General features: G+C 45.3%; 1 protein-coding gene and 1 pseudogene across 2 annotated transcripts; both read right to left on the bottom strand.

The window, feature by feature from the left end:
• Positions 1-242: 242 nt before the first annotated feature.
• On the bottom strand, positions 243-383 carry LOC147006994 (signal recognition particle RNA; annotated as a pseudogene).
• An 8,185-nt stretch (positions 384-8,568) lies between these two features.
• LOC147006993 (semaphorin-4D-like) lies at positions 8,569-19,149 on the bottom strand. Of its 2 annotated transcripts, XM_085867672.1 has the most exons (9): positions 18,976-19,149; positions 18,564-18,742; positions 17,370-17,511; positions 15,526-15,754; positions 14,317-14,426; positions 13,998-14,131; positions 13,781-13,833; positions 10,921-11,150; positions 8,569-9,044 (listed from the first exon to the last, which is right to left on the bottom strand). In XM_085867672.1, exons 1-8 carry the CDS (start codon positions 19,036-19,038, stop codon positions 10,960-10,962), a joined length of 1,101 nt encoding a protein of 366 aa, XP_085723798.1. In that variant the 5' UTR covers positions 19,039-19,149; the 3' UTR covers positions 8,569-9,044; positions 10,921-10,959. The 2 variants fall into 2 exon arrangements, with proteins under 2 accessions (XP_085723798.1, XP_085723799.1); XM_085867673.1 differs by lacking the exon at positions 18,564-18,742 and having other exon boundaries at positions 18,976-19,118.
• Positions 19,150-19,745: the final 596 nt, after the last annotated feature.

The following is a 19,745-nucleotide window of genomic DNA, read 5'->3' as shown; positions in this document are numbered from 1 at the left end:
AATAAAAAATAATAATTAAGAAATAAACCCATCTTGAGATCCACAGCAACCTCGGCACAACCAACACAATACCCCCTGTGTACGTAACAGCAACTGACGTTGTTGTTGTTCTTCTTTCGGCTGTTCCCGTTTGGGGTCGCCACAGCGGATCATCCGTTATGATCCGCATACTGATTTGGCACAGGTTTTAGGCCGGATGCCCTTCCTGACGCAACCCTGGTCGCCTCTTACAACACAGGGAATAAGGATTGGGTTTCGCCATGATTCCGGGCTGCCCTACACCCTCTCATAGCGCGGCCCAGCGCAGAGCACCCGTCCTCAAGCGATCCTCCAACCCAAGCCTCCGAGTAGCCGGATTACAGGCGCACGCCACTGCGCCCGGTAACAGCAACTGACGTGAGTAAACGTAATGAGAAGGGACGAGTGCGGAACACGAGCTGTCGATCACACTCCTTGTCGAACAGAGAGAGAGGTCACGTGGGCGGAGAAAATGTTCTGAGTCCTGACGATCCCCATTGGTCGGCATCCGTCGGGAGGAGGGAATTCCTCCTTGGGAAATGGCAGGCTGAGTGCATTGGCATTGCCATGACGTCACTGGCACCCAGAGTGCCCCAGGAAGTGAAGACAAGTCCCCAAGTTCAGTGGCAGTGTTTCTCTCGTTTAACAGTCCTGCGTCGTGTCTCGTGTCTCCGTCGCGATGTCCATGTGAGTGTGGAAGACCCATGACGAGCCTGAGATCCTGTCAATAAACAACAACAAAACCACATTCAGGTGGTGTGAACAACTTCCTTGCCCAGTTATGTAGAACACCAAACCCAGTTAAGGGATTCAAGAGATCCCGAAGAGAAAGAAAAAAGTATTCCAGTTCATGTTTTACACTTTTAATGATTGAAAAATGAATCGTTTCCAGGACATGATGAAGTATCAAGATTAAAAATGATAACTCGGTTCATATGATCTCCATCAGGGAAAGTTTTTATAAAAAAAATTTAAAAATCTCCATTGGAAATCTCTCCACCTTGATAAACTAGCACATTGATTAGAAATGTAAACAAAAACATCTTAATGAACAGGATTCATAGATTGTTTCAAACCACCAGAGCGAGTCGTGAAACACAAATGATTTTTGGTTAAAAAAAGATTAAAAATGGGAAATGAAAAAGATGAACGGATCGAGCGTTGTCTTGCGAGAGGAAGGTGAAGGACGTGGAGAGGATCACCGAGCAGGGAGAGGGTTTTGGATCGCTTTGGCTTCTTGGCAAAAAGAGTGTTTGTTGTTGGTTGTTGTCTCCATTTTTGTGGGTTTCAGGAGGTGGAACGAAGTCTTCAAAATCTCAGTGAGCTTCTTCTTCATTACTCCTGTTACTCCAATTATATCACTGGTGGTGCAATTCCGACTCCTCATCCTCCAGGATCTCTTGTTCTCACGTTTGAGGTCCTGGTATTTGATCATTTTCTTGATTTCTACATTATTTTACCCAAAATCTCTGGGTCCTGATATCTCAATCAGCAATGCTGTCTTTTCCTTTTTGTTCCTGAGAACGATGTCCGGTCACATGACGTCATCATTTTCAATGACTGCCCTTGGATCGTGTTTCCATGAGTTTTGTGCAACTGGGATGTTGAAATTTTTGCCGATTTGGCGACGAATCACTTTGCAGACTTTGTTGTGCCGTTGTGTGTGCAGTTGTTCTGATAATAGTGTTTTGCATCCCGAAAGCAGGTGATTTAAGTACTTTCTGTTTCTGTCTAACGGAACCTACACTCGTCCGTCTGGCTCAGTCCCGCCACCTTATTAAATCCATCGGTGGTCGTGTCCTTGATCTTGACGATTTATTAATTATTAATCGTTCTCCGTCCCAGTTGAGCGCTGACCTCTTCTTAGCCATTCCAAAGAGCCTTCTTTGTCGATCCCAACTCGGTCCAATTATTTTTTGGTATTTTCCTGCTCTTTTTGTCGTTCTCCCAGTTGTCGGTGTATGTTTAACCTCTACAACCGAAGGAGCACGGAGGTGATGTTTTCACTCCTGTTTGTCCGTGAGCAGGATATCTCAAAAGGTTATGGACGGATTAAGATGAAAATTTGTGGTCAGGTTGGGTGTGTGACAACTATAATTGTCCATGAGCCAAGAATCGTCCGACAGCCTTAATTTTACAAGTGATGGTTCACGATGGAAAAATTTGGGCCGACAACGATGTTTAGCACGATATCTCAAAACGTTGTGGACGAGTTGTGATTACACTTTGTGGATGAGTTGGTTCGGTGGCAAAGAACGAGCCGATTTGATTTTGATTCAGATCTGACCTTTCAGCGGGATACAAAACATAAACAGTTCAGTCTGGGGGAGGTACGCGCTCCACCGAGCGCCGTAATAGTTGTTACACCGCGAACGCGAAGTCAAAAGTGGGGTTAAGCAATCGGTTCACTTCTGTCTGTCTATCCGTCCACAATCGTCAGTTTGTGATCGAGGAACAATTTAATTTAAATCAAATGTTCTGTTTTGATCACAAACCGTAACATGAGTCGGAAGACAATTTTTATCGTTTTACAGAACTTTGTCTCCGAGTTCTTCCCGATCGCACATGCGCAGACTGCGAGCGATCATATTTCACCCGCAGTCCGCCTGGCGGTGAAACAAAGTTGAAAAATCATTACAAACAGGAAACTGACTGTTTTCAGGTCGTTATAAAGGACACAAACAACAGGCACAAATATAACGTGTCAGATAAGTTGGTGTAGTTAGCGACTGCGTCAATGGCGTGAAACTTCCGGAATTAAATTTTTTAGTTTGACCTTTAAAATCATTATTTCATCTTCCCCCGTTCGACCGAGTCCGAAACAGGGGCTTTATGGATTTGGTCTCGATGTTCTTGTCCGTGCGTGCGTGCGTCCGCAACTATATCTCCAACACGTCTGGATTGATTTCGTTCGTACTTGGCACAAAAGACAACACACGACGGTGTACATATGTACGTCGTTGTTTTTTTCGACATCAGCTCCAAGATGGCCGACCGGCGGCCATTTTAATTGTATAAAAAAAAACAAAACTTAAAAAAATTTGTGCATAATTTTCTCCAAAACCGCTCAACGAAAAAAATTGAAACTTTAAATTTGTCATCAACACCCCATGGGGCATATAGAGTGACATCATCGGTGAAGTGGCATTCCAGACATCATTGGTTGGATTGAAATCTTCATCCGAAAAAATGTGAAACTTGTAATATATGATCAATGACTGCATTTTGAGTGAACAATCAAATTTATGACGTCCATAACCCATGCCAAGAAACTGTGTGACGTGGATGATGTGGGTATATGGAACATAATGTGAGTTAATGATGGTATTCTTGTTCACAATGAACACGCGAGCTGAGACGAAGAGTGCTGTTCTTGTTCATTCTGTTTCTAGTTCTGTCTTCTTTGCAATGGTTCGAGCTTTCATGTTTGGATCGATACGAAGGAGAAGCGAATCCTTTATTACACACGGTGCACCTGTGTGGTTTCTCACCTGCATGCAATTTCTCACCTCTTTCTGAACACGATGAGGAGATGAAGTTTTCCTTGGAAACAGAAAACTTGTTTGGCTCCTCACTTACTTGGCTCTCCTGTTGCAGGATCGTTATGCACCTGTCGTAGTAGTAGTAGTAGTTGTTGTTGTTGTTGTTAGATACACCCCTAAATGTGTCAATATCCTGACACCACGTCTGGTGATGATTGAAAGAAACTTCTCTGTCCACCAACGAGGAACAGTTGGCACAAGAAAACTTTTCCATTTGTTTTTCTGGAAAAAAACAATTAAGCAAAACATCAATAAATCACTTTTATACAACGAAAAAGAAACATAAACAACAAGAATGGCACTCGGTAGATCGCACACCTCCGCCAAGCAATACCTGATCAACGAGAACATATCGGGATCAATACATTTTTGAGATATCATGCTGTATATCGTTTTTGGCCCAATCTCTCAATGGTGAAGAATCACTGAAAAAAAAAAATTCTCATATCCAGATCCGGATTCAGATCTTCACCAAAATCGAATCAGTTCGTCCTTGTCACACACCCAACCTGTCCACAAAATTTCATCCCGATCCGACCACAACTTTATGAGATATCCTGTACACAAACAAATAAACAGACAGAGAGGTGGGGGGGGGGGAGGGGGGACATAACCTCCTTCACCTTCCATAGTGGAGGTAACAAGAAAAAGAGCAATCAGAGATTGCAGACCCTCGCTGGGACTCGTTTTGTGTGTAGTTTTGTGTGGTGTACTTTGTGTGGTGTTTCTGTACCGGTGTGTTAGGCAATTAATAAGAGACATAATTGGTGCTGCCACTTTATAACTGCTGGCAGTGATGACCGGGTACCAAGACGTCCTGCTTCGATCGGACGCCTGACCCTGACCCATGACGTTTGTTATTATTAATCAATTTAATTTAGAATGGGATTAAAATAAATTCAATTCAAATCAAATGGAAGACCAAATAGAGACGGAACTGCATTGGAGTCATCAGAAGGAACCGGAACGAGCAAAGATGAAGTCATCAGGAGGAACCTGGATGGGATTCACATTTCAGCTGCTACTTCTCTTCCCTCAAACCCATCCAGGCACAGCCAAGTGAACCTTATTCAACAACAACAACACAAAAAAATAACCAGAACTCAGATCAAAAAATAAATAATTCTGGCTTCCAGGCCATGTGTCCGACCAAGTTGAAATTTAAAACATGTATTCCCCATCACTACGAGATCATAACCGTGAAGTTTCACATCGATTGACTAAGCGGTTCCAGAGAAAACATTATTTAATATTTTAAAATTCAATATGGCTGCCAAACCGTGTGACCTATCAATTATTCCTTCACAAACTTGTACACCCATGGCTTGGGGAACATTTCTGTGACGTTTCCTTTCGATCTGTCCAGTTGTTCTGGAGAAGAAGATATTTTTATGTGTTTTAGGTTAAATCCAACATGGCTGCCAAACCACGTGACCGATGACATCACAATGTGAACCTTTTGTTCCTCATGGATAGGCGGTCAAACGTGTAAAGTTTTGTGCCTCGATATGTTCCACCACTTCAGAGAAGATTTTTGAAGGTAAAAAAAAAAATCTGGCTGCCAAATCACGTGACCGATGACGTCATCAAATTTATTGGGAAGTTTCAGGCCCATGACGCTGTAGACAACCTCCCTGGACGTGGCTGCGGGTGAAAGGTTGATCGAAGATTGCAGCGAAGGAGTGTTCGAATGGGAGAGGAAGCTCCTTTAATTTAATGTCATTTAATTCCAGGCTGGGAGGCAACTAAAGGTGAAAATTTTGAAAAAGGGGGTGAACACTTTCTATTGGCCCTGTGTGTGTATGTATGTGTATGTGTGTGTGTGTGTGTGTGTGTGTGTGTGTATGTGTGTGTGTGTGTATGTATGTGCATGTGTGTATGTGTGTGTGTGTATGTGTATGTATGTGTGTGTATTGTTGCGGTGCTGCGAAGCCGGCGCTCCCCCCAGACAATGACACACACACACATTTCAAGATCCCGAGACAGTTATTTCATCAGTACGTGTTTTAGATCGCCCTTCCCTTATGTCTTGTGGGTTTTTGGGACAAAATAGAATCAGCTCATTTATGTACGTGCGCCCTTTTCTCATTCAAATCTTGCACCATTATGAAACAACTGCTCACTTCACATCTTCTCCAGACTCGGACCACAAAGCTGCAACATTTATACAACCACAACAACATCTTTATAAAAAAAATCCTTACATTAATACAAGCTCGCTTACCTTCGCTATTAACCACCACAACCGCCACGACACCTCGAACACCGCTCCATAACTCACCGCTGCACCGCCGCTACGAATTCCGTAACCACAGTCACCACCACAGACTGCCTTCTGGAGGTGGCGAGGCCACGGACCATTCCAGATGCCTGTGCTTGGGACGTTCCGGCGCGTAGCTTGAAGAACAAGTGTGCGCGACGATCCGTTCGACATCGTCGGGACAGTCTGAGTACTCCGCTCAATGACAGCCTCCATTTAGTGTCCGGCGCATGTTCGTGGCCGGAGAGCACCACCACATACCCTCACCCCATGGTAATGCCGGAGACCATTTCCAGTGTCGTCAATACATGGGCGGGGCCAAAACTAGGAGGAGTATCCGTACACCAATGGGGATGCTTGGAAACGCCCACCGTCCGTCCTGACCACGCCTTTCGGCCCATCCCTCCCCAAACAACGACAAAACACCCTTCGGTGGGACAGGGCAGAATGCGGAGCGGTACAGGCGGAGTGGAGTGCTGCGTGAGTGAGTGAATGAGGCTGAGCGTGCTGAGCGCACTCATTCGGTCCAAGGCGAAACACATGAACACGAAACACATGAACACGGACGGACCTCCTCACACACCATTGGGACAATCTTCTCACACCGTCCCGTCTCTCATCTTCCGTCTCGTCCGCCGTGGATGCAAAAGAGGAGTCGGCGAGGAGGTACAAGCCCCCGACGACCGTCCTTTTCGGAGCGACCCCCCGCACGGACAACGCAACTCTTCCGATGTTTCCTTTCTCTGCACCTCATCTTCATTTCACCGCACCTCATTTCGCACCTTCCATGTCCTCCGTTTTACTCCCCTCATCCCCCTCCTAAGCGACTGGGAAGCAAGGACCCGCCGGTCGTGCCAGGTTTAAAAAACAAAGACGTCACAAACACCTCGTCTCTCTTTGTTCTCGAACTTTCCTCGGGGTATGTTTGTGATGGCGCCTGTCTTGCGTCGTGTAAGTTTACAAACTCCGGTTCTGTTCAACGTTCGGTTCGTTTTGTGATTCGTGTTTTAAAAAATAATAAATAAATTTAAATTCAGTTCTTCCTCGAACATCAACTGATGTTTGTACATCGACAGACGGACAGATAGACACACAGACAGAGAAGTGAATCAAGAACAGTTCGGACAGCAGGTCGAAGGTCACAGCTTTTGGGGTCAAACTTCGACCTTGAACTTTGCACTTCAATCCAGCAGAATGAATGACTTTTCCTCGTAAACTACAAACAACTCCGTGACCTTTACAAACAGCCGACCGAGTTCACTCTTCGCATGTTTATAAATTAGGACCGCTGCACCTGTAGCTAACCTGTGACCCTCACCTGATGATGTAACCCACAATTGGTATCATTCTAACTGGGGGGCAGGGGGGGTCTGGAGAAGAAGAAGAAGGAGATTTTGTTTTTTGGAGAAATTCACTAAATCTCCCATTTTGACCAATTTGAGGTCACATGACTGTGACGACCTTCACGATTCCTGTGACCAGTCACGAGAGGAACGTCGATGCCGGATCGGCCCAGCGAGTCCGTGACGTCATTGTCTTGTGAGGAGGAGGGGGGCAGCTATAAACTGCCATCCTGGTGATGCACAGGGAAGGTGATGCATCAAGGATCATACCTTCCACTGAAATAAAAAACAAGCCGCTTGTCTCCTCGTCGTGCTTGATCGACGAGGTTCAAGATCCCATTAAAGTCCTCAAGAACAGGCCATTGTGTGCCGGTGCAGAGAGCCATCGTCAACAGTCAATCATCACCTGATTGGGTGTGAACGAGAGTGAAAGACAGATCGAACGAAGAATGAAGTGTAGAGGTGTAAAATGACGTCACAGGTGTACAAGGGGGAGGGGAACACGTCACGGATGGGATTTACATTCACAGTTCGATTCCAGGTGTGAGCTCCGGACATCGTGACCTTTGAACACCTTTTAAGACCCCGAGGACCCAAAAGACCCTGAAGGACCTTAAGACCCCAAGACAGCAAAAGACCTTGAAGACCCTGAAGATCCAAAATACCGTGACGGTTCAAAAGACCCTGAAGACCCAAAAGTCCCAGCAGAATGAAAAGACCCAAAACATCAGGTCAGGTCAGGGAGCATGCACCGGAGCAGCGCGTCGCTGCCTCCACTTTCCCCCCGGTATTCCAGGGGTCTCCGTCTGGCCCATCCCCATGTCCTTGAGATGCCGATCAACCTGCTGCAACCACGAGGCACGTGGTCGGCCCATTGGCCTCCTCCACTCACGAGACTCCGTTGCAGGATCAACATCAGGGAAAACGAGTCACACGTCCACACAGCCACAGGTGACGCTCACGGACTATGCAGGTATCAAATCTCATGCGAGAGTCTCTCTCTCTCTCTCTCTCTCTCTCTCTCTCTCTCTCTCTCTCTCTCTCTCTCTCTCTCTCTCTCTCTCTCTCTCTCTCTCACAGCAACCGCTCGTTGGACACAAAGTGATTCACAGGTTCTCATCAACCTTGGGAAGCTGTCAAACATGAAAGGGACAACATTGACATTTCTCGGTGCAACAAGCTTTCTGGAAGTTTGAGCAACAGACAGGATGATCTAGGGAAAGCTGACGGAAAAGCTATTCCACACTGATTTGTGCAGTTATTTCTGCATGTTCTGGTGTTTTGGTGGTGGTTTTGGTGGGGGGTTTTTTTTGGTGGTTAAAAACTCGACACCTCATTTTGTTTGCCCCGGAGTGTGCGTGTGATGGTTCGGCCGTGAAAGAATAACACACAGACACATAAACAAACACAAACACTTGAAAAAAATATTTTTTGTGGATTTTTTTATGTCACAGCTGCCAGAACAGAAAACTTAATGGTTGCTTTGATATGAACTCCAAACTATTTGTTTCGAGAACAACCACCGCACACTAACTCCACGAGTACCAACTGTCCGCGGCTTGTCCGGCCTCGTCACTTCCGAACGGATCTTCGTCTCGTTTGAACCTGTCCAGCATATTCCACCAAGTCTCCCGCCAAGGGTATAACCACCGTGTGAAGGTCTACTGTATACTCAAGCTGTGTGGGACTGGTCCTGCGGATCAAGTTGTCCATGATTAACAACTTCATTCCAGGATCCAAACGGTGAGGACAAGAGCAAGTAATTTGCCAGCTTGTCACGTTGGAACATTGCCCCAACACTCTTGAACACGTCCAGCAGCAAAACATCGTAACGAGTCCCCTCGCTGTAAATATTCTCAGCAGACACCTCCACCTGTGTCGCTGCAGACAGGAACAAAAGTATCAATGAGGAAGGTGACATCATCACCTTAGGCCCTTGTGCTATGCAGATCAATGCTGATTATATCAGTGCAGTAACTGATAAACATCCATTTCACACCACGAGGCACTAGGACTGCCCAGGTAGTTTCATTCGGCGAAGGAATATAATCCTGAACAGGTGACCACTCTAACACAGGATACTCGAATGGCTTGTCAACCCACCTGGTGTTATTTCAATGGCCGACAGGTGCTCAAACTCAGGACTCTAAGATGTTAAGGCAGCTACCTTAACTGTTAAGCCAACACCAGGCTTTTGTCTGTGCAGGACTAAATCATCAAAACAACAAAACCAGGTGGAGGGGTGGGGGTCAGGGAGTTCCTCAAGTCAACAAACCTCAAAATAACTAAATAGATGCTGACGTCATTGACATCCAGATCGGGCAAACAGAGTTAAACAAGTCAGAAGAAGCATTAAAAAAAGTTATCGGTCGAGATGACTTGCAGGTGTGCAGTGAATGAGTGGCACAGAGCACCTCGACCTGAGAGGTCGGGGAGCAAGTGGTTTGCTGAGCTACGCCAGAGAGAGGGGGTATGACCCTCAGGAAGGGGGCAGTGTTTCACACGAGTTCCCTCCTGGGATTCATTCAAAGAATAGCTGTGGGGAGGAATGATGGGAAGGGGAGGACGCATGGGGTGGACAAGATGGATACAGATCAAACTGTCAGGAAGGAGAAACTGGATAAATTGGAAGGAGGTGGGTTTTGCGGGTGGAGTTAATGAGGGTATAAAAGATCATGGTTTTGGATGGGGGATGATCTGAGATGGTGGTGAACACTGAACAGCTGTCTTGAAGACTTGGAGGGAAAGAATAATTGAAGATAATGTGGAAGTTGGTTCCACAGGCAGGAAGAAAGAGGAACGAAGAAGTGGAAGTGAGCAGTGATTCTGGATCTTGTGAGTTTCACCAAAAAAGGGGTTGATGGTGGACTGTGGGTGTGTCTTCCAGAAACTCGGAGGAACAAAGCACGGAAACAGCAGAGGGTACAAGACAAGAAAGGAAGTGGTAAAAGACAGAGAGACCACCAACCCGTCTGTGATTGGAAAGTGATAGGCCCATCGACTTAACTTCCTCGCTGGAGTTTCCAACGACAGTACTTTGAAGGTCTTGGTTTCCAGGGCGTGAAGCTGAGCAAGGTGTAAGGCAGGAGGGCAAGCCCAGAAGGGAGAGCAGTGCTCCATCAAGCTGCAGATGAAAGCCTTGTCGGTGGATCGGGTTAACGAGAGAGTGTTGAGTAATGTTTACGGAGCTGGCTGTGAGCCAGAGGTGAACAGACGTCTGGGTCGGGCCTGGGAAGTCGTGGATTCACTGGATAATGGGGTGTGGTGCTGCTGGTACCTGTGTGGGAGAGTCCTCATGTCCTTGGTGCTTCCAGTCTTGCTCTATGGATGCGAGACTTGGACTCTGACCAGGGATTTCAGATGGAGACTTAACTCCTTTGGTACCAGGTCTCTTCGGAGAATGCTTGGCTATCGCTGATCAGAATGTGTGTCCAACAAGCGGATGCTGAGACTCACATGAGATTTGTTACCTGTCTAGTCCGTGAGCATCAGCTGCGGCTGTATGGACATGTGGCTCTTTTTCCTGATGCTAATCCTGCTAATCCTGATGCTGTTTCAATCAAATGTTTGAAACCTATGATGTTTCAATCAAAAACAAAGAAACAGACATCCTCAGCCTTTTGGGTTTCCTGCATTTCTTCATTGTTGTTTCTAATTGAAGGATCATACTCATTAACATATCCTGAGCTGAAAGTCAATTGTCAAAAGCATAATGTGCAAATTTAAATGATAGACAGATGAAGCCATGACAGCACACCTCGTGCCAGGTGTGACAGGGCCGGAAATTGGTCACTTCTCATGACCTGAAGTCTGGGTGGGTGGTGTGGTGACGTTCCCATATCCATTGGCATATTTGACCAGCATACATGTGTCGGTGCGGCCACAACCTCGTAAGCACAACAAAAATCACCAAAAGAATCATGGATAGGCCCAACAACAGGAGAGGCAACAAGCAGTCCTTGTCCACCTGGATTCTGGAGTTGTCACCTGTGGGGCAACAGGGGAAAGCAAACACAAGGAAGTTTCATCAATCTCTGCAACTTCGTGCTTTCATTTCTTTCTTGTAATTCGATGTATCTGCTGTATTCCATCGAGGAATGAGAGAAAAAGGCGGGAAAAATAATAAACCCACAATGAAATTAACAACAACAACCCGACCGTTCATTTGAAATTGGCTGTGACACCAATAGAAATTTATATTACGGACCCCGGGCATCAAAATGCGACATGTATCGAACAAATCGTTACAAACGGAGCATCTCACCACCTAACTGGAGGACAGGATTAGAAGGCTACAAGGTGTATCGGTGTGATAGGATGGAGAGAATAGGAGGAGGAGGAGGAGGAGGAGGAGGAGGAGGAGGAGGAGGAGGAGGAGGAGAAATCTGGGTAAAGGACAGCATTACATCAAGAGAAAGGGGTGACATTAAGGAAGGAATAATTGTTGAGGATTCTGTGTGGGTAGACATTATGGAGATTGCAAAAACAGTAAGATACTGGAGGGATGCTTTTGTAGGGCTCTGGGTGGGAAGGAAGAGGAGGAAGGAGGAGAACATGAAGAATTAAAAAGAACATGTGGTAAGGGAAGAGTATTGGTATTATGGAGGATTTTAACTTGCCAGGGATAGATTGGGTCCAGGAACAGGGAAAGGGAAGAGCAGATGAGGATTTTCTAGTTTTAGTCCAGGATTGCTTATTAACCCAGTTTGTAGATAAGCCCACGAGGGCGAGTGCAGTGTTAGACCTCCTTTAAACAGATGTTAACGGATATTTTCCAGAGCTCACTGGAGTCAGGACAGGTACCGGAGGATTGGAGAGTGGCAAATGTAACACCATTATTTAATAAAGGATCCAGAGAAGAATTGGGAAACTATAGACCTGTTAGTTTGACCTCAGTTGTGGGGAAGGTGTTGGAGACATTAATTGAGGACCGGATGAGGAACCATTTAAACAAATACAAACTAATTAATGGTAGTCAGCATGGGTTTACCAAAGGTAGTTCCTGTTTAACAAATATTTTAGACTTCTATGAAGCAGTGTCTGATTGGGTGGATGAGGGAAAGGCAGTGGACATAGTATATCTCGAATTTAAGAAGGTATTTGAAAAGGTACCACATCGGATGTTGTTCGCCAAAGTGAGGGCTTGTGGATTGGCTGGTCAGGTAGCTAATTGGATTGCAAACTGGCTTAGTGGTAGGAAGCAAAGAGTGGCTGTGAATGGGAGGATGTCTTGCTGGGAGGATGTAAGTAGTGGGGTACCTTTAGGGATCAGTCATCGGACCATTACTCTTCATGATTTACATCAATGATTTGGATAGTGGGGTAAGGAGTAAGCTTTCCAAATGTGTAGATGACACAAAGCTTGGAGGTAAGGTGGTTCGCAGAGGAGGTGGTGATCAGATACAGGAAAGTATTAAGACTTGCATAGATTGGGAAAAAGATTGGCAGATGTAATTTAACCTGAGCAAGTGTAAGGTGCTGGGGGATGGGAAAGAACAATGAAAATAGAGATTACAGGATGCAAGGGGTAATTTTGGAGTGTGTCACACAGGAGAAGGATCTGGGGGTGGTAATAGATACGGGAGGTAAGCAGGTAGCACAGTGCCAGGCAGCTATAGGTAAAACAAATCGGGTTTTAGGTTGTATTCGGAGAGGGATCAATTATAAATCAGAACAAGTGGTGTTAACATTGTGAAGGAGTTTAGTGAGGGCCAGATCGAGAATATTGTGTGCAGTTTTGGTCACCACAGTTCCGGAAGGATAGAGCTGCCATCGAGAGGGTTCGGCGCAGGACCACGAGATTGATTTCGGGTCCAGCTGGAAGGAGACAAGGCTTTCTACACTAGAAAGGAGGCGGTTACGAGGAGATATGATAGAGATGTTTAAGATAATGAAAGGTATAGATGAAATAAAAACAGAGTAGACAGTGATAGGACCAGGGGCCATAGCTTGAGAGTAGTTAATGCATGGAATGGTCTCCCTGGAAAGGTAGTGGCAGCAGAAACAGGAGATAAGTTTAAATTTGAATTCGATAGGTACCTGGAAGTCATGGAGATAGAAGGGTCTGGGGATGTTGATCAGACTTTTAGGTAGTTTGAGTATTGATGGATGATTGTGTATGGAGTGCTGTTGGTGGAGGTCTTCTTAAGGGTGGTTGTGTGGTTGATGTGTGTGTTTTTAACCAAGCCCATGCCCCCTCCCCTGATGGGGAAGAAAAGTGGAATTTTTTTTTTCATTAATTAAAAACTTTTTTTGTATTTTCTTCGGTCGGCTCGATTAAGGAGGACAACATTTACATTTTTCCCACCTCCATCCCTTCCCCGTTTTTATAGAATCCCCTGCAGGCACGGGGGGGAAACCTGCTGGAAATCCCAATTCACTGTTCAAGTTAAACCACGATCAAAAGCTCCCGTTACAAATGCTGACGTGACATCATCAAGAGAGGAAAAGTCAAAGAAAAGATTCCTCAATAATTCAAACAAAACAGTTTGAGGCCAACGGTGGCATCCTACTCACAAGTTGAAGCACGGTGAAACTTCTTTAAAGCTTAAATGACATCATGGACTCACTTTACCTGGCATCACGTATTTACATGAAATGGGGAATGGATGTCATACCGTCGACGTCATGATGAGGTTCACACGTTCCCACTGAAGGTTTGAGCGACGTCCTGCAAAACATGCAATTTCTCATGCAATTCAGACAGCATGGACCACGATGTCTTTCAAGGCGGACATGAGCAAGCCTCAATTAATGTACACCGGCATGCTAATCGGTAAAGTCTGTGCATCGCTCGGTGACAGCAACTACGCAAACCATCAGGGCAACGCTCACCTGTCTATGATGCAATGAGTCGTATTCCAGGTACAGTGTGGGTCTTTCACACAAAGGGAGTAGCTGCTGTAGGCCTCACAATAGACCGCTGGCACCTGGGCCACACCTTCCGCTGAACTCAAATACAGCATGCCCTGCATTCACACACACACACGTCGGTTAGTGTGGACGTGGTGGGTCAGTCCATTTGAATACGAGAAATATGTTTTGCTTTGGGTGACAAGATTGGTGTTGTGCTTGGTTGTGAACCCAGCAGCACCGAGTACAAAACACGAGATCGAATTGTGCGGAAAACATCATCAGGTGGTCGTGTCGGTACCTTGCTGGGAGCCAGGAGAAGATTCTTAATGGAAGACTTGAACAAGTTCATTTTGCTGCTCACATGTGTTCCGTTGTCTCTCAGCACCACCTTGTGAAGAACACCTTTGTCTATGTGGAAAAAAGAGAGATACAACTTTTTTTTTGGATACAATGTCACTGGTTACTGATGTGCATTGTCCTGGGTCTCATTCTTTCTTCTCATTCCACTGCCATGACCTGATAACCCTCATCCTAACCTGCAACCCCCTTCAGCGCCCTCACCTGCGTCCCCTTTGGTGCACGACTCATTAGCACCCTCACCTGTGTCCTTTTCAGAGGAGTTCACTGGATCATAACTCATCATCATCATCAAAAGTTTAGTCACATCTTAAATTGGAAACGGTTCCCACTGTTGCTGTTGCTGTTTTTTTTTGTTATTTGCAAGCATTTTTTAATGAAACTGTTTTTAAGTAAGTTCTTGTTCGTGACATTTGTGAGATTTTCCTGCGATGAATCACGAACCGCCGGGAACCAATCCCCCTTTTTACCATTGAAACAATGGCCCAAGATTCGCGGATTCGACATTCAAGGCATTTTTTAATGAAACTGTAATCAAGTACCTTCTTATTCGTGACATTTGTGAGATTTTCCTGCAATGAATCACGAACTGCCGGGAACCAATCCCCTTTTTTAACATTGAAACAATGGCCCAAGATTCGCGGATTCGACATTCAAGGCATTTTTTAATGAAACTGTAATCAAGTACCTTCTTATTCGTGACATTTGTGAGATTTTCCTGCAATGAATCACGAACCGCCGGGAACCAATCCCCTTTTTTAACATTGAAACAATGGCTCAAGATTCGCGGATTCGACATTCAAGGCATTTTTAATGAAACTGTAATCAAGCACCTTCTTGTTCGTGACATTTGTGAGATTTTCCTGCAATGAATCACGAACCGCCGGGAACCAATCCCCTCTTTTACCATTGGAACAATGGCCCAAGATTCGCGGATTCGACATTCAAGGCATTTTTTCAGGAATGCGTATCCCCCACGAATGCCACGATCTTACGAATGTCGGGACCTCAGTGTAAAGTTGGACCGTGAATCGAACACACACACACACACACACACACACACACACACACACACACACACACACACACACACACACAGAGACAGCTCAAATATTAGTGTGCGACCTCTTTGAGTGAAAAATATCCGTACCAGTGCCAAGATAAATAATCCTGTACGTCCTCAGTTTCAGATCAGCGAGTAAGGGTGGTCCCGCGGCGATGCGTGTGTACGTATCCTTGTGAGCCACAAACAAGGGCTTGTCCTCGTGTGGTTTTACAACACCAGCCAGCAGAGGACTCTCTTGCAAGTAGCGCAAGCTGTCGTCAGGCAAGTCGAGTGACGTATTGAAGCCACTTCTGTGCAACTCGGGGGTAAGACACTGCAAGGAAGAATAGAAATGGCTTCGAAAAATATGGCACAACATCATGACTGGTCACGTCTCTTGTAATCAATCATGAATCACATTTCCTTTTGCGTAATAATTGCCAAGCTTTCGATATAAATCCCGTGGGTACAATTGTGCGATTATCAATTCAGTTTATTTAGAACATGAGAAATACATTGGATGCCTCACAAGGAAACTTAGACACAAGAGAGGCCACGAGACCCATCAACCCTGTCTTACAGTCACATGACAGGTAAACGAGATACCCGTCCCCCCTTTTTGGCTCTCTATACGTCACAAAAACTAATTGCACATCCCACTTCACATGATTTGAGGGCCTCTGTCTGCAATGGGCACACCTGAGGGCCTCTGTCTGCAAGGAGCATTCCTGAGGGTCTCAGGTGCAAGGAGCATCAGGTGGTGCACCAACAATCAGACATCTCAACGAAATCACATCTGGCTAATTTTGGCCGACATTCCACTCTTGTAAATATCACTTTACCCCTCTATGTCCATTGCTTCTCAGTACTTGTTCAAATTCAGTTAAATCTATGAACTGTACCACCTGTTATCACCTTCCCATGAAAACCATGAAACCATTCCCCTTGCACACAGAGGAACTCAGACATGCTCAGAGTGGTACCATACGCCTTCCACTTCTTAGTGATTGTCTTGACTGTTCTCCAAGGGAGATTCAAGACCTTTAAAATATTTTCATACCCATCCCATTATCTGTATCTTGCCACAACTTTATCCCAGAGGTCTTTTGAAAGCTCCTTGGTGCCCTGGTTGAGGCTTTCTGCGAAATGCACGACCATCCATCCATCCATTGAGACCATACTCTGTGAAGAGCATCACCTGAGCTATTGGGCACCATGCTGTACGGGATACCACCACTCCGACACAGGATACCAGCAAGCTGACACTCATTTTGCCGACCTCAGAAGGACGACAGGCAGAGTCGACCCCACCTGGTAATAATTCAACAGCAAAGGGGGATTTGAACTCAGGACCCTCGGATCCCAAGCCCCACCACCCCAACCATTAAGCCAACACCAGGCATGAAATGCACCACCCAGCAGAGGAAACCTACAGGAATAACTGATTTTATTCTGATATAATCAGAATCACGACAATTTAGCACAGGTGGAGGCCAATTAACTTGGTGTGCGATTTTGAAGGTGATTGGTTACACCTGAGCTGATGTACAATTGCTATGACTAGTAGATTACACGTCCCATGGATGAGTGGCAGGGGTGGTGGTGGTCACGTGATGTTGTTGTCCGCAGTTCGGAGATCTGCAGTGGTGATTTCATTCCTTTGTCACGTGCTATTTTTTCCTGAATGAGGTGTTGATTCCTGAGTGGCTTTTATGGGATTGTAATTGAAGATATTTTTAAATTAATTTTCTGAAATTTGTAGAATTTGTTTTTCACTTGGAAGTTGTGGCTCACGATGTGTAAATAAAGGTGGAAAAAAAAAATCTTATTTCATGTAATTTAATTCCAGCCTATAAGGCTACAAGGTGTACACTTTCTTTAGGCACATATACATACAAGGTAAACATCATTATCAAGGTGGAGGGACGAATTAAAGAATGTGCACTTACAGTTCCAGGGTGAACTTCAAGTCCAGACTTTTCTGGTTTCCATTTTCTCTCCCCATCATTGTAACGAAGAAAATCATTCGAGAAGGATGTTTGGATGTCACTCAGGTGATACTGACAGACGGCAGAAGCCACAACATCTTTCCTGCACCCAGATGCCAAGCAAAATTAGGATGGTGATACAACAGTGCCGCAGCATCTTCGTGCAACCAGGTGATGCTTTTATCATTCAGGTGTTTCCGTTTCATTTGATCGCAAGTTTCCAAAAATGGTTCTGAAAATATTAATAACTACTTATGGCCAAATACTCTCCAAATAAGGGGTTAGGAATAAAGAGCCACAATCAATGTTGTATAACCTAATGTATGCCTGGTGTTAGCTCAATGGTTAGGATGGTGGGCTTAGGATCCAAGGATCCTGAGATCATAATCCCACTTGGCTGTTGAATTAATACCAGGTGGGGTTCACTGCCTGTCATCCTTTTGAGGTTTGCAAAAAATGAGTGCCAGCGTGCTGGTATACTGTGTTGGAGTGGTGACCCATCCAGGAATGTGTCCAATTGCCAAGGAGACTGCTTTGGCTGCACCAACGCTCTGCACAGAGTATGGTCCTGATGGATGGAACCTAAAGTGACACCATGATGTCACCATCACGTAATACTTTTACCCCGAGTGGGCATCTCATGGTGTGAATCACGCCTTATGGGCAATGGGTTCAATTACCACGAGCAGGGGGGGGGGTAACAGTAATGGGGTCTAATCGAGAGATCATACCCCATTACTGCAGTCGGTATCAGGAAGCAAGTGCCACACCAGCTGTTGCTGCATGCATCCTGACAAACAGGAAATACCTGCCACACATTAACCTGTCTGTGGTACACAAAACAGTTCTGGTGATAGCCAGGAACAATTAAAAAAATTGTATTTTTACAATAAAATGCAGTCATATATTATTCCTCAAAATAATTGTTTACAAACAACTTCCTGAAAATAACATATCTACCTGCATCCATTTTGTTTGGTTTTTACTTTCTTCTCGAGCTAGTTTTTTTTAACAATAAATGGTCAAGCTGGGCCATAATTATCGAAAACAGCAACGTCAAATTGATAACAGATTAAAGTTCCTGGCCCAAAATGGTCCAGGCGGGTGGAATCCAGAATTCCTCTTGTTTAAAGGCAGAGAGCAACATGCTCGCACCACTGTGGTATCAGAAGAGCATAGAAAGTGGTGTCACTGGCATCATCGGGGTTGTCTGCGATCACTGATACATCCTGTAGTTGTGTGAAGGGGAACATGTCTGCACTGCCACATTCCAGACGAGACTTCACGAAGGTGGTCCATTTATTCTGGAGCACCCGGAGTCCACCGATATCATCCTGCGCACAAGTAATGCTGCTGTATAACAGTGTGCAAAGAATACACTGCAGAATGACCGCACGCTTTCCAAACATGTATGTCTAATTGGCAGGCACGGTTTGGGAAAAGAAAAAGTTGGACGGCACGGGAGGCGATTCGATCAATATTTAATTACTTGCTTACAACTGCATCGTCACCGGAACATCTCATGCCCGTCTGGTTACACTCAACCGGTAGGAAAACCAGAACATACTTTGCAGACCCTGGCCACTCTGGGAACAATGGGCTTGCTGATGGAGGAAAACTCAGATGCCATTTCCGAGAAGAAGAAGATGACCTCGCCACCTTCATGCTTGCTTGCATTGCCTCGAATCACCTCCACACCGGCAAATACAGGGTCTGGAACACATGGAAAATGTGGTTATCTTCACGTTATGGACTTTTTTTGGGGGGGAGAAAAAAATCTGACCCACATATGCACCAGAAAAAAAAAAGAACTGTTACAAGAGGGGGAACTGTTAGCAAAGTTGAGGGCAGTGGAGAGATGCTGGGATGGGGGGCAAGATGGTGGGAGAAAGAAGGGGGTATAACGGTGAAGGATTTTGGAGGAGGTAGAGTTGAGGAGGTTGGATGAATTTCTGCTGAAGTTGGAAAAAAAAAAGAAAAGAACAATTAATAATGGAAGACAAAGCATTGCAAAATGGGATTTTTTTAATTTGTAGGTCAGAGATTTGTTTAAATACTTTGGAAGATGGATGGAGTGCGGAAGAATGTACAGAGTGGGGAAAGGGAGCGTTGTCACAGGAGGAATTTTGAGACACCGGATGAAAGAAAGGTCAAATTGAACATAAGATTTTGAAGAAGAAGAAGAACCAGGTGGAGAGGGGAAGTTGAAGTATTATAAGAGACTGTTTTTTTTTTGCAGGTTAGGGAAGAGTGAAGGAAAAGCTTGAAGAAAAGGTCGTGAAGGTGTGTGGTGAATACCTTCACGATCAGAGTGGGAATGGCAGGGAAGAGGGCAGA

This window comes from Eptatretus burgeri, unplaced genomic scaffold (assembly GCF_056783735.1).
Source record: "Eptatretus burgeri isolate ZD-2024b unplaced genomic scaffold, Ebu_testis_v1 Ebu_testis_scaffold_921, whole genome shotgun sequence".
Taxonomy (NCBI): domain Eukaryota; kingdom Metazoa; phylum Chordata; class Myxini; order Myxiniformes; family Myxinidae; genus Eptatretus; species Eptatretus burgeri.
The sequence above is the reverse complement of the archived record's forward strand: the minus strand, read 5'-3'. Positions and strand labels throughout refer to the sequence as shown.

Excerpts from the sequence above, each read along its gene's own strand:
- LOC147006993 (XM_085867672.1), bottom strand. The coding sequence starts at position 19,038 with ATGGCATCTGAGTTTTCCTCCATCAGCAAGCCCATTGTTCCCAGAGTG. Across the intron at positions 13,834-13,997 it reads ACTCATTGCATCATAGACAG|GACGTCGCTCAAACCTTCAG; the intron begins GTGAGCGTTGCC and ends CATGTTTTGCAG. Across the intron at positions 11,151-13,780 it reads ACCTCATCATGACGTCGACG|GTGACAACTCCAGAATCCAG; the intron begins GTATGACATCCA and ends GTTGCCCCACAG.